Raw genomic sequence first — 15,057 nt, forward strand, 5'->3', positions numbered from 1 at the left:
CTTTGGATTAATTGGATGAAGCCGTTCCAATCTTTATTGGTAATACGAGCATCATTGCCATGCCCAACTTCTGTTTGTCGTTCACTATTGATGTGATGGCATGATAGCACCTGGCTGTGGGATACTGCAGAAAAGAACTTTTTTGTTTAAAAATATGTATAACTGTCTCTTGATACAACATCAGCACTAGGTGTTCCTGCAATCAGTTGTAATCTATTGGGCCAAGAACAGGAGAAAGTAATTGCAACTTAGTGTTATTGCTGGGTTTGATACTTCTTAAATCAGCTAGGTCAGAAGAAGCAGCAGTTGAGTTGGTTAGTTCACATGAAGGTTCATGTTTTGGTTTGGTTTTGGCAAGGGCATCTTGCTCTTTGGCTTCCTGGCCCCTTCTCAGCAGAGTATCCTGGCCATGGTGGATTGGATAGGAGTCGGGAAAGATACCTGTGTCCATCAGGCAGTGGGAAAGGGCCAGGGTTGCCTGGTCAGGACAGCAAAGTAAGTTGCAGAGCTTGGTTTCACTTTCAGGGAGGTGAGGTTGAAGTGGACAAGATGAAGATCTTGATTGAGGAAGTAACCAGCAGTGAGAGAGTTACAAATTTTCATATGAAAACATCTTTCTCCTCAGCTAATTATGGCAAGCACTATTGCTCAGTTCCTGCTTAAAATAACATGGTACTCAGCCCAGGGAGAGCAAGCTGGGCATTGTGTAGGTTCACATGTATGTTTGCAGTTTTGGGCAAACTCAAGCCTGAAGTATTTTTGTTTCTGCATTGTTTCCTTCCAAGAAAGGAAATTCCTTGAACGTAAATCAGAACCTCTGGCCTAATTCAGTCTCCTGCAGATCACTTCTCAAGAGAGGGTGCTGTGGGAGCACTATACATGATAATCTAGGCAGTTTAGGTTTCTACAGAAGTCTGAGCAGGGATTTGGACTCCTAATTCCCAGGAAATTTTGATGGTTTTGAACTATTTGTCGCCATTTAGAAGCAGGTCTTCTTCACAAACATTCCTACACAAACTGAGACTAATTTCTGAAACAAAATGTGCTCCCTGGACAGGGCAACTCCCCTCTGAAGACTGAATCACCAAGTCCCTGTTGCCAGGAAACCCCACTGATGGCAGACACCAGCTCAGGCTTGAAACACCCTTGTTGAATAGAGGGGTTTACCAAAAGAGCCTTCAAGACAGCTTATCCCCACTGGCCAGTGGGAAGCTTCTGATTATTCCTACTGAGAAGAAGCCAACTGATCTGGATAAAAATGTAATGGCTGAATGTAGCAGTCTTGACACTTTTCTTTCACTCATTGCTGCCCTTTGTTTCCCATCTTCTTTGACTTGAGTGTTTGATGCTCAGGACCTGGCCCTATTTCCAAAGTTGGTCTGGTTTTTTTCCTCTCTCTTCTTGCACTGGTTTCTACCTTATTTTGAGGCTTTGATTTTCCCTCTGACACAGTTGTTACCTTGCCCTGGGGAATGTGTTGATTTTTTTTCTTTAAGTTATAAATCTTAGCATACTTCAGGATACTGTTCTACTGGTTCCTGTGCCAGCAGGCAGTTCAGCAACAGACCTGTCATCCTGTGAGGAAAGAAATATGGAGGTGCGGGGAACTTTGATCTGTTGATTTATTTTTGTATTGTTAGACTGCAGAGTGTTAGACCTAATGAGAGTGTGGCCAGCCCTGAGAATTAAATTTCCCAGCACTCAGACCTGTCAGGTTGGGAAACATCAGAAAATGGTCAAAAATAGCTTGGTGTGGGCATGAATAGTCATATTGCTGTTTGCCAGGAGGTGGCATGTGTTACTATGTCCACATATGACCAGCACTCCGTGTCAGTAGCTCATGTTGCTCAGGTGGGAGGGACATTGTTTTTCCGTTGTGCTGTTTGGATATGGTACAGTCAACTCTAGATCAAAAGGAATTGACTGGTGTCCTAGGATCTTTTCATAATGTTGATGAAGGAGAGCAGAGATCTGGGTGGGGATAAACATTGTGCCTTACAAATACAGGTGTGATTGATCTTGTGGGTGGGTTCAGAGCACATCCTTTGGTTGCACTGTGAGGCTCAGATGGTGTGGCTCATCACTTGACTGACACAGCTGAGTCTGAGTCAGGCAGGCTCTACATAAGCCTGATCGTGGCATCTGTTGATACTTACAGAATTGGAGATGTCAAGCTTAATTGTGCAAACACTTCTTCCTTGTATATTTTTGTATTGGGTTTCTGTGGCCAGGTTTTGGGAGTGAGGGTGCTGCAAGGCTGCCAGAAGCTTCCCCCATGTCTGGCAGAGCCAGTGCCAGCCAGCTTCAGGACACACCTGCCGCTGGCCAAGGCCAAGCCAGTCAGGAATGATAGTAATGCCTCTGTGATAACACATTTAAGAAGGAAAAAAAAAGAGCAGATGAAAATTTCAGCCAGAGAAGAGCAGAGTGGGAGCACTGAACAACTATGCAGACACCATGACCAGTGCAGAAGGAGGGGCAGTAGGTGCTCCAGGTGCTGGAGCTGAGGTTCCCCTGCAGATCATGGTGCAGCCCATGGTGAAGCAGTTGTGCCCTTGCAGCCCATGGAGGACCGCTGGGGTGCAGAGATCCACCTGCAGTGGGTGGATGTTCCTGAAGGAGGCTGTGACCCCATGGGAGGCCCATGATGGAGCAGGGACCTGCGGACCCATAGAGGGAGGAGCCCACACTGGAGCAGTTTGCCTGGTAAGACTTGTGGCCCTGTGGGGAACCCGCACTGGGGCAGCCTGTGCCTGAAGGACTGCATCCCATGGAAGAATGACCCACATTGCAGCAGTTTGTGAAGGACTCACACTGGAGAAGTTCATGGAGGACTGTCTCCCATAGGAGGGACCCCATGCTGGAGTGGGGGAAGGACTCCTCTTCCTGAGCTGCATCAAAAACAACCTGTGATGGACTGACCATAACCCCCATTCCCTGTCTTCTTGTGTTGCTGGAGGGGGGAGGAGGTAGAACTTGGAAAAGAAGGAGGGGTGGGGGGAAAGTGTTTTTAAGATTTACTTTACTTCTCATTATCCTGCTCCAATTTTGTCAGTAATAATTTTAAATAATATCCCAAATTTTAGTCTGTTTTGCTCATGACAGTCATCAGTGAATGAACCCTCCTGATCCTTATCTCAGCTCATGAGACCTCTGTTCTATTTTCTCTCTGTCCAGCTGTAGAGGGGAGTGAGAGAGCGGCTTTGGTGGGTGCCTGGCATCCACTACAGTCTGTACTGGCACAAGCAGTCATGAGATACCTCTGCTTGGGAATCCAGCTATCATCTACTCACAAAGGTTATGAACACTAGTGAAAACTGAGTTTGAGTTGTGAGTATTGATGAAACAAGTCTGAAGCATCTCCTTAGGTTCACATTGGTCTTTGTTTTCCATGCCCATTGCTATATTGCACTGTGGGGCACCTGCTCAGCTAGAGCAGCAAAACTGTGTTAGAACTATGCTAGAAGAACTGAAATGAAGTCTCTCAGTGTAAGCTGTGCCAGCCAGCTGCAAATTCAGACAAAGTCCTTGAGCTGGTGACAAACACACCTTTGTGTGGCCCTACAGAAAGAGGACCCCTTTGGCTCAAGTTGAAAGACACAGTCCTCAGTTCAGGTTCAGATCCCATTCAGCACCTAAACCTGCCATTTCTTATTGAAAGCTTCAGTCAATGACAGAATCTCTGTTTGACATGAAGTGGGATGGAGGGAGCTTTCCCAGCAGGCATGGTACTCCTGTTTCCAAGAACCCTCTTTTTGATCAGTCTCCGTCACAGCAGGTCCTGATGGATGCTACAGGGAAAATTGCAGTGGTTTTTCATAGCATGCAGAGGGTGACTGATTTGTTGATCCCTGTCATCAGGGTAAATATGTGACCTATACTGAAGTTGGAATAGGGGCTTTCTGGCAAGAGGTCATGACAGGCCAATGGACAAAAATTTTGCTCCAGCTTGGTGGCTGGAATAGGAGAAGGGAATTGTTTGGGGGTGTTGGGGGAAAAAATCAGGTTGGAGGTGACTTTCAGGGAAGAGCAGTGAAGTTTTTAGAAAAAAGACACTTCATGCTGTCATATAGCAGGAAACTCCCCAGAATGCTACTGTGGAAGATGAGAACTGTGGAAGATGAGGACCGTGAAAACATTGGTGGTTCTGGGCCCTATGTGGAGGGAGAACCTGGAGAAACTGTTGAGCCTGTCCTCTGCCTGGAAGGTGGTGTTTTCCTTCCAGTGCTGTCTGCCATACTCTGCTGGTGTCATGGAACCTCTGTGCTCAGCACACAGTTCAGACATCAGCATGTGGAATGTTTTGCTGGTGGAGAAATGTGCTGAAAACACAGACAGCTTTGGCAGGCTTCTTTTTTCATTTGTGTTCAGAATTTGTTTGTCAAACATAGTCATCCTTCCCCTTTGCCCCAGCAGACAAATGCTGTCCAGTTGCATATGCTGGGAGGTGGCAATGTTCAGCATTCAGGTGGTTGGTGCAAGTTACTAATTCCGCATAGGAGCAAATTCTCTCATATTGGCTCCATCAACCTCAGTAAGAGCTGCTCTGTTCTTACTATCCAGAGCAATTAATGCATCTTCTCAAAGAAAAGCTGGCACACTATTGCACTGTGTGTTAAGAGTTTGCACCTGGGTGTGCATGACGGAGCTCTGCCAAGAGAAACACTGGTTTCCAAGCTAGTTAGCCTGCTGTTTGGAGATTTAAATTTTTTTGTTTGGTTGGTTTTTGTTTTCTGTCTTTGGAAATCCTCCCACATTAAATTAAAAAGGAGACCTTGGTAAAGGAAATCAGAAGAGAAGATTTGAAATGCTTCATTTGCCAACAATCTCTGAACTTGTGACCCTTTAAAATAAAGTACTTGGGCTTTCCTATGGGACAGCTCCCTCAGGATGGAGGCAGGCTTTCAGGCTTGTCTTTAGGAAGGGGCCTTTGACAGTATAGGAGAAGTTGCAGTGCAGCATTTTCAGCCGGGACTCCCAGTATGGAAAGCTGTTCAGCTGGTTGGGGACTGTGATAAATCATGGTTCCCCTGGAGCATACTGGGACTGCAGAGCTGGAAATAAATGCTAGGGAAATTCAGCTTTTGTAGTGGGCTATCTTTCAGGATGATGTATGGCTTTGTAACAGAAAGAGATTCCTTTGCTAGGGCTGGGAGAAAACTGCTGCCTTCCATTGGAAAGAAAATATGACAATTCTGTTGATGTAAATCCACGCCGTAGGCTTGCCCTGAAAGATGTGCTTTGGCATGGACTTCCTTAGCCTGAGAAACAGACTGTGTGGTACTAATGGAAAAGAGCCACTGAGACGCAGGGGAGTAGCAATTAGTTCGGGGCTGAAATGGAACAGTAAGTTTGACAGTAAGGTAGGGAACTGGCGTGATAGTTGGCCAGTATAATAATGACTTACCAAACATGGGTGGGAAGGGAATTGAATGGCATGGAATGCTGTTTGCATATAGCTTCATCTTGACTGCCACATTGCCCTGAGCAAGTAATTTCTCTGGATGGATAAAATATCTTCTCTTCAAATTGCAGTTAAAGAAACCTTCTTCACTACTTTCTTCCACTGACCATTTCCAGTCATCTTGGGGTGTTTGGCTGTGCTTGTAGACTTTTTACCTGGTGGAGAACTGACAGTGTTTTAGATTCTTTTCTGCTCTGAGTGGGGGCTTGGATTGCCCAGAAGCTGAGGAGAGCCTGAGTTCTGTGTTTGTGTAGCAAACAAAGGTTCTGCCCTAGTTATAACAGATGCCAGTCTGTTATAGGTTTGTCTGTACTGTGTCCTCTTCTGGAGCTGTGTTTTTGTAGCACTGCTAAGGAGACCCAGCCAAAGAGCTGGAGCCAGCCTCCTTTGAGGCTGTCTCCCATCCCCCTGCCATGACCGGGTCGCCAAGGGGACAGCTTTGTCCCAGGGAAAGGAAGGAGTAGCAGTCACCCTCTCCTCATGCCAGGGCTCTGCTGTTTGTAGTAGGCAGCAGGCTACTACAAACTACTTGCCATGCCCACATCCCAGATCAGTGACATTGGCAAATGCTGTTGTACTGACCGAGGTGCTAAGATGCAGAATAGAGGAAGCAAGTGCTGCATTAGAACCAGCACCATGTTGTGTCAGAGAACTCTTGAGTTAACCTTTCATTATTAGTTTGCCACAGATCTGATTTCAGGTTTCTGATACTCAGGCAAAGGTCCGTATTCCATTTGGTCTTGGCAGTAAAAGTGAGATGATCAATAAAACATACTGGTTTCTCAGGCCTAACATGTTTTGATCAGTGATGTTGCTTGTGTAGCAATGGGATGGTTTTTCCCCTCAAGTAATGTAAATGTTTTTGACTTAACAAGAGAAGAAAAAAGCAATTCCATAAAATCTGGTCACTGTTGCAGACAGTGACTTAGCATTGTTCTTTGTCTGACTGAGTTCTCTTGAACTGTATCATCAATTAATTTGCTCTGATTTTTCTTGTTTTTCATCAGCCTACACAGGTTTCTTTCATGAGTTTTAGCCGTGCTCTTTGTAATCTGTATGTTATCTCTGAAAGATCTGTTATGCTTGGTCAAATGCCTCATTGCCTGTGTTTATTTTGTTCAAATTCCCAAAATGGTAACTATACACTGTGCAGCATTAACTTGGTCAGGATACTCCAGAGGTATAATTTTTTCCATTCAAATGATTTCTAGTCTGTTTCTCTGAGGTCTGAATGTCAACTTACCTGTTTGTTTACCTTATTTTTCTGACTTCTGGCTGAAATTCAAAGATTTTTACAAAATTAAAAACTCTGCAAACCTAAATCTAGGTAATTGATCCACAAGGGGACAAATGACTGGTGTTTCTCCAATGAAGTGGAAATGGTGGGCTGGCTCTTAGCTTGGATTGAGACCAGTGGTGCTGACAGTGTGTATGAAGTTCTGAAGGCTGTAGCTTATAGATGTGCTGCTGAGCTCGAGTGCTTCACTGCTGTCCTCCCATCTTATGCACATTGTTAGCAAGGGAATGGTGTGGGTGCAACAGCTCAGTCAAGATCTGAACTGTGACTTAGCTAGTTCCCTCACAGGAACTAGGACACTGCTGGTGGCAAACTTTCGTGTGGGCTTCAATGGTTAGTGAACACCACCCCCTGGCTGAGTGTCAGACCTACAGTGAGTGGCACAAGGAATCCCAGCTAATCATCTCATTTGGTGGATCTACACTGACTTAAATGCTGTTACTTGGCCTCCACTGATGTCCACTCTGTCTGTACTTAAAACTGCAGCATTGTATGACCTTTTTCTGGTCCTTGAAGTCATTGCCTTTTACATGTGTTACAGGCCACATAGGAGTTGTACTTCCTTCTACAGTAAAACCTAAACTAATTGCACTTTGTTTTTCTCCAGCTGCTTTTTGGGGAGATATCGCTTTAGATGAAGATGATCTGAAGCTGTTTCAAATAGACAGAACTGTTGACTTAACAAAGCACTCAGATGGCAACGCAAGACACACTTCAGGTAAGGGCAGCCCTGGCATGGTGATGCCTTCTTTCACCTGGTTTTGTCCTCAGGGAGGAAGGACTTCCATTTCACTCATGATGCCTGTTCCCACAGCCAAGGCAGTGCATGCAGAGCTTAGTTACAGCACCGAGGATGGCATTCAACTCTGAACTTTGTTAAATAAAACACAAGTCACAGTTTGAAACAGCCAAATCCTATCTTGTCTGTGGGAGAAGATTTTCAAATTTAAAGCACTGGTTTCTTCCTATGAAAAACTACCTTTTTGCCAGTTTGAAAGAAACTGTGTTTCAAGTTGGACCACATAGTTTGGTAGGAGTTTTGTCTCTTATTGTCCTCCTCCTTTTTCTTTCACTGTATGATCTTAATGTAATAATACATTTTTTCAGCTGTCTACCAACATAAATCCCACTGCAGTCTTGCATACAGACTGCCCTGGAAGTGATATTTTGATTGAAATAGGTTAACAATTGTGTTGATTTTCTGTAAAGTGTATACTTGTGTTGTCCCCCTACTCTTACATATGCTCAGCCTCGTGCCAGAACAAAGTTGTTTCTTGACTCAGGAGCTCTCATGGGACTCCAGCTCTAAGTCTCTGAAATGCTCTGCAGTGGGTTCAGAGTATTGTTGCCTTCACTTTATACTGCAAGAGAGAAATTGCTGGGAATCTGAGCTCTGAGAGATATTAGAGGGACAGGAGATGGAGCAGGCCAGGACAAACTTCTTTTTTCTCTCTGCTGTTCTGCCTCTAGGTTAGCAAGTAGGGTGAAAGGTTGGGTAGAAGCAGAAATCAGTGAGATTGTATGTTCACCTGTCCCCTGTGCAACTAAGCTCATAGATCATTTGAAAGCGCTGGTGGCTGGTTCTGTTTCTTTGTGACTGCATATCTTTGGCTTCAGACTGTATAGGTCCTGTTCCAGGGATGAGTGTGAAAGATGACGCATCCAATACAGGAATACTTTAGACATCGGTGTAACTGATTAAAGTCCTGCAGGTGCTGAAATTATTGGTAAAGAAGGGCTGTCTAGTTCTTCAGACTGTGGATAACTGCCTGGAAATGCCATTGTCCTACGTTGTCATGTCACTTAGCCCACTCATATTGTGTTTCAGGCTGTGTCACATTGTCAGGTGATAGGTTATTAGAAGTAGGTTGCCATCAGAGCAGAAGATAAATCAGAAAATGAGGACTAGAGTAAGTTGGACAGGCGCTTCATCTCTTCCACATCCCTTGATTGGTTCCTGAAGTTAGATGAGGACACTGCTAGGGAACCAAAGCCAGATGATGTCTAACTGTATCAGTTTGCTCTGGTAACTTTTTTAGTTGTTGTATCAAGCACACAATTCTTGCACTTGGCACTGGTGCAGACCTGTGCCATCTGGAAAATGAGCTGAATTTTATAACTCTCAGCTGCATCATGTAATGGAGGCAGTGGTCTCTAACAGCCGTGTCTCATGTTGTTTGGTTGGACTAATCTTTTCCTTGCACTTTTTGCTGGTTCATCATAGAATGCTTTGCATTAGGTGAATAGAGATGTCACGTCACTTGCTTGCCCCTGTCCTCATCTCTGGCAGGCTTCATTTGTACCCTGGGAGTGCAAGCTGACAAATGGACAGCCCCTATGACTGTGATGCTTTCTGCAGAGCTAGCACAGAGGGATCTCTGTGTTCACCTGCCCCGTGAAGGGCTCTCTGCAGGGGCAGGAAGGGTTGATTCTTCTCTTGTGGGACTTGCTTGACATTTATGTGAATTGTAATAGGGTGGTCTACTTCAGCATGGTGCGATTCATTCTTCCCTGGGAGAAAATCCTGCTCTCTGCTTTATTTCCAGTGGGAAGAATGCAACCTCTGTACAGAAACAGCCTAAGACCTTTGATGAATGGAACCCCTTGAATTATAACATTTCAGAGTTTCCTAAAGCTGTTAATCGGATTAGTTGTATAGTGGAGGAAGTACTTAATACATAGATACAGACGCTCAGGCCCTTCGAATCTGGGAGTTGCAGTTCTGAACATGCTATTAGGCCAGACATTTTTCTTGCCCTGTGTTGTTTCTTTGTTTCCAGAAAATGCTGTTCAGCTGAGAGGAGGAATAAAAATTGTGCCATTTGACACTGTTGGGCTGTTTATAGGTATACACCCTAATAGCTTGCACAAAGCATCTGCAGCTGTCAGGCTCTGAAGGAAAAATGAGGTTCCCATGTACTTAGGGATAATGGGGCACATGGTTCTTCTCTGGATCCAAGTGAAGTGTATCTGCTTTAATGAAAGCTTTGCCTTGGCTAGTAAGGGTTGAGACTGTTAGATGTTTCAAGATTTCCCCTTCTTCACCTTCTCCCAAGTTGTTGTCTAGAAAAAACTAGGTCCTTCTGATGCCTGGGTTCCTTGAGAGAGAGGGGCAGTGAGTCTGAGGAGTGTTTCAATTCTGCCACAGATCTCTGTCACGAGTTTAATTTCACAGCATGAGTATGCTCCTGTCTTGTTTTCTCCATTAATTTCCTGCTTGCAGAAATGCTGTAGTTGCTTTTCAGACCCTGAAAATTTGTGAGCCTGCTTGAGAGTGGGATGCCTTACAGTTTAATGTTTCCAAGCATTTTCTCAGCAAAGATTGGCTCTAGTGCTTTATTCCTGGTATCTGAAAGCAATGGACCAAATAGCATTGTCTTCCTGGTGAAGTTACAGAGCAGGGTCATGGTTCCTTGCCTCAGAGGGATGCTGGCTCAGAGCTCTCTAGCAATCACCTCAAAGACTGCTCATGCAGATTTTATGGTTAGGGGTGGCTGTCTACTTGGTACCCTGCTTCGGTGCTCCAGCAGTGATGTCCCTCTTTGGCATTGGCTGGAGGTCTCTGTCTGGTATGCCTGGATTCTTTTGTTTGAGTGGTCACATAGGGAATTGACATTATACAGGGAATTTCATCACTTGTGTTATGCACTTTAAGCCTTCTGGAGTGCAGCATATGACCTGATAGGCCTTATTCATATCAGCAGTCTCCTCTACTCCAAAGAAGCTTCCTTTCCAAGAACTTATCAGAAAGGGTACAGGTTGAGCAGCTGAAAACTGCAGAAGTCTTGGCAAAATAGCATCTTGTGTGTGAACATCTTTCTCTAGTGCATTTATAAAAGTGGAGTTTTCTTTGGATCCGGTTGAGGAAAGGCTTGTGTGGCAGTGGTTAACAGCTAAGAGTAGCCCATTTAATCCAAGTAGTTTATAGATTTTCATGTTGATCTCTAACGTGGTTAAAACTCAGAGCTGTGTAAGTAGAGAGTATTTACAAGCACTGCAGAGTAACTTTGAGTCAATGCCAGGAGATATGCTCTTCTAAGATGGCTCAGAGCTACCAGCTAGTTGATACCTTGTTTGGACCCTTTCACGATTTCCCTGAAGATTTATTCCAAAGTACTGTCTTCCAATCAAGTTTTAGATTATTCCAATTACATGACTTCTGTGCTCCTTTCCACAGGTCTCTCAACCTTGGCTCTGTTTTACCTGAAGCTTAGTTTTACACTCACCAGTGATCCAGCAAAAGAACTGTTTAAAAATTGCACATTTGACCTTTCTTTAAGATTTTTCTAATTTTCTAAACCAGGAATTTTTTCTGTTGTTGGCTGTTCTCTTTTGAATGTCGTGAACTCAGAGAATTGCCTCTGATCTTTTTGTTTGTTGCTTTATATTAGGAGAGATTCTTCAGACCAACCACCTACTCATCCTCTTATTACCATCTGTGATGCCATATAAAATCTGCCAAACAGGGAATTTCTCCTCCCTCTTTAAAAATATTTTGCAGTTAGATAAAGGGACAAAAAACGAGGGATATTGTCAAAATGAAAGTCTTACTTTGCATTTAAAATGTTTAGGTTAGCTGCCTCCCTATCTTTGTATCTTTGTTTTTGTGGGATTACGTTTAGATGTTGTGTGTACTTTAAAACCAGGTGTTCTCATGCAGTGGTGCTGAAATGGATACCCTTAGGATTTGGCCCCATAGAGAGACAGTAATGGTTCAGAACATAATGAAATGAATCTGGTACCTGGAGATCTGCCAGTGAATGCTATCTCAGCAAGCCCATGCATCACCAACTCCTAATCGCTTTGATGAAAGATTGTCCAAAAAGCTTTTGGTTTTGAAAAGTTTCTCATAGATATTTTTTAAACTCTAGTGAAAATATTTTCTTTTACAATGTAATTTTGGATTAGAAGAAGCTTGACTGAAGGCTTTGAGGATTCCTCTGCTGCAATGGGGAAAAAGAGCATCCACAGACAGGCTGGGAAACCACACAGTGTCACCTCTCTTTTTGACCCAAATGAGTCCACTGATGCACAGAGATTATCTGCTGAAGCATTAGCCACAGAGGAAGAAGACACTATTTCTTGCCACGCTAGTGGGAAGTATGTGCCTATTTAATACTAACTGGCTTAAGTGTTTTACAGGCATTTTAGGGATTAACAGGACTTTTCTGAAATATTACCTCTTTTCCTAATTTTTGTATCATGTAGACAGTTCATAGTCCTGAAAGGCACCTCTGTGAGTGAGAAAGGCAACTTTGTCTCTTCAAGGTTTGGCGGCAGCAGCAGATCAGAAGCCAGGGGAGTGTGGCTGCCCCCACCAATGCCATGCTGTGCTGGGCTTGCTGCTGAGGAGCTGACTCTGTGTACCGTTGCCGCCAAGAATGCTTTTCAAGAACAGACAAAACAGGCTTTCTTCACCTCTCATTCTGAGAGGTTTTTAGGCTCATGGCTTGAAGGCCTTGATGAGGCATTCACACTGCCACAAATGACTGTCAGAAGAGATTTACAGAGCACCTTTGCTAGTTGGAGTAATACTTCAGGTAACAGTGCAGCTGAGAGTGGAACATATTTGAACCCAGGCTTTCTACTGAGATCAGGGGAGTCAGAGGCTGCTGTGAGTTGAGTGACTGGAGGCTCTGACAGCAAATTCATGCAAATAATTCTCTGACAAATGAGGCAGGAGTTCTGTATTAAACCTTGTCTTAATAAGAGCAGGGAGCTGGTTTGTTGGCAACAACTGTGAAAATGCAGGCAGCTACCCTGCTACTTCACTACATCTGCACAAGGGCCCTTCTGCAACAGGATGCTTCACTTTTGCTTGCTTTACAGGTGCCTAAGATCATTGACTCTGGTTGAATTCTTGAGGCAAGGCATTGATTCCCATGTAAACTGGGATTACTTGCAGGGCAGGTGGCTGAAGTGCAGCTCTCCTGCTAACAGTTGTGCTGCTTAGCTTTGGAGTGGAGAGTCAGACTTCTCCAGTGCAATAGTTAAGGTGCTAATGGCAATCACAAGCAGGGCTTCTGCAGTTTCACTTGGTGAGAGATTACTTGGTGTAGGGGCTTTGGCCAGTAATAGTGTTGCACATTACATCTGAGTTCTCTTTGGTGCTACTGAAGAGTTCCTAATGAAATTTTAATTTAGTGCAAAATGCACTTCTAGAAAAGTGTGAAATCCAGGGATTTTAGACTGTGACTGACTGAGATTCCAGGGAAGATCTAATCTGTGGATTCAAAGGTGAGACTCTTAAATTCAGCTGACCGGGCATGTGCATGCCAAACTCAGATGTTTTTCCCCTTGTGACTCATATTTGGTGCTCTGCTGTAGTGTTGCATGGTTCAGGGTAGAAGGGGTGAACTTCAGCATTGGTGGATTTCAAAGAATTATAGAATCATATAATTTAGGGCTGCTTGGGACCCAGTCTTTAATTCATTTAGGCTTAGAGCAAATCCATGGATTGTGCTAACTTAATCTGAGCTGTATTGGTCATAATAGGACAGGAACAACACGAATAACTATGTACGTGATGTAACATAACCCACATCTGTGTACTCTCTACAGGGGTCTGCTCTTCCAGGGGGAAATCTTAGGTGAAGGTTGCTGCCTCCTGTGTGGGTAAAGGAACATCTTTGTTGCAACAGGCCTGTCTGCGGGCTCTGTCCATCTGTTTCCATACTTCCTTTTAGTTTTCCGCAGCATGTGATGTGCACTCTAGGGATATCTCTGCAATCCATGCAGTTTCTTAACAGGAAGAGGAGCCTCAAGAGTGGAAAGATAGGTGCCTGATACCTGGCCTGATGGCTGAGGTTTGGTTGCTGTGCCAAATGATTTTCCTATGACTAGTGCAAATGTTTACCTTTTTGAGTCTGTTCAATCAGTGGTTTTACCAGAGCAGACAACCATGAAATGAGTTTCCCACAGTTCTGTAATTTGCTAAGGCAAGGCAGGAGCTCCCTTTTGGAAAAACTGAGTAAGTCCTTTAGGGCTGAGAGGGCTCCTGTTCGCACTGCTTTTCTGAGTTACTCCCTGTCCCAAATCCACATTTCTGTGCAATTAAAGCCAGAGATCTTCTCTGTGCAGCAAAACAGATACTGTGCTTTTTTTCTCCCAGACCAGAGTCTTACAATCCTATTTGCAATCTTTTCAGACCTGCCTGGTTTTCTCCAGCATAAAGAAACTGCTTAGAAATCCTATGACCCTGGGCTGATGAATGTTGTTCTTCCCCCTATAGTTAAGACTCTCCTGCTAGAAAATGCTAATCTTTGGGTCTGATGTTTTCACTGCAAATGTGTTTCTTTTTGGGTTCCTGAGTGACAGCTTGAAGTCCTTTCTGGAAAATATTGAGAGGGATTTTTGTCTCTAATTGCTAATCTTAGAGATGCACTTTTCTTAGTGACATGAATAGAATCTGCCAGTCTAGGGCCTGACAGGAGGAGAGGAGAGAAGGTGATCAAGTCAAGATGCCAGTGTGTGGGAGTTGTGTAAATGCAAAGAGGACAGATCACCCTTGTAAGGTTGGAGAAGAAACCCTGAGTTGGGACATCACAGCTGTCAGGAGGAGTAGGAAAGTTGGCTTGTTAGCCACATCTGCCTGTTCTCAGGGACAGTCCACTGCCTTACTGTGCAGTGGGTTTGTGATGTTCCTGAAGAGCAACAAGAGCTGCTTGAGTCTTTACTCCACTTGTCCGACCAAAAGGTATGCAGGCTCCAATTTTCTTTGAACTAGGGTCTTTCCAGTATGACACATTGCTTTGAAAACAGCTGGGACCAGTGGGCCTTGCAGTATTTGTTCACACAGTTGGCTGTGGTGTTCAGACTTGGCTTGTAACAAGCAGAGAAATGAAGTTTATCTCTTTTTTTCCCCTTTGTGTGATAAAGGTGCTGCAGGGCAGGGTAAAGAGGCACCCAAGCAACAGGTGCTGAGTACACCTGAATGGGCAGAGCACGACCTGAATGACACAGCCCTGCTGCTTGCTCTGCATTCCCTATGGAGTAAGATGTTCTTTTCCCTTTTGTCTATGTTCCCTATGAAAGGTGGTCACATGCATCACAAAGTTTGTTTTGTAAATGCACAGCTCCCTGAAATCAAGTTTTCTGGATGGTGGCCTTCTACCTGTCAAAATAAGTGGTTTGATTTCTGCTGTGCAGGCAATGTTCAGCCTTACATAGGTTTTTTTATATAGTTTTGTGAGCTCTGTAGTACTGCTCAAATTAATCCCTCCAAGAAATAAAGCTTTCTCCATTGTAAAAAAAAATCCCCAGCTATTTCAAACTCTGCTGCTTACTCATCTTAGTG

General features: G+C 44.2%; 1 protein-coding gene across 3 annotated transcripts in view; it reads left to right on the forward strand.

Moving 5' to 3' along the window:
* TLL2 (tolloid like 2) overlaps positions 1–15,057 on the forward strand; it is a 95,819-nt gene that overhangs the window by 32,017 nt on the left and 48,745 nt on the right. For all 3 annotated transcript variants that reach the window (XM_071563967.1, XM_071563968.1, XM_071563969.1), the window contains exon 2: positions 7,369–7,479. In XM_071563967.1, the coding sequence (XP_071420068.1) occupies positions 7,369–7,479 (111 nt within the window). The remainder of the gene's footprint in view (positions 1–7,368; positions 7,480–15,057) is intronic.

Source organism: Pithys albifrons, chromosome 9, assembly GCF_047495875.1.
Source record: "Pithys albifrons albifrons isolate INPA30051 chromosome 9, PitAlb_v1, whole genome shotgun sequence".
Lineage (NCBI taxonomy): Eukaryota > Metazoa > Chordata > Aves > Passeriformes > Thamnophilidae > Pithys > Pithys albifrons.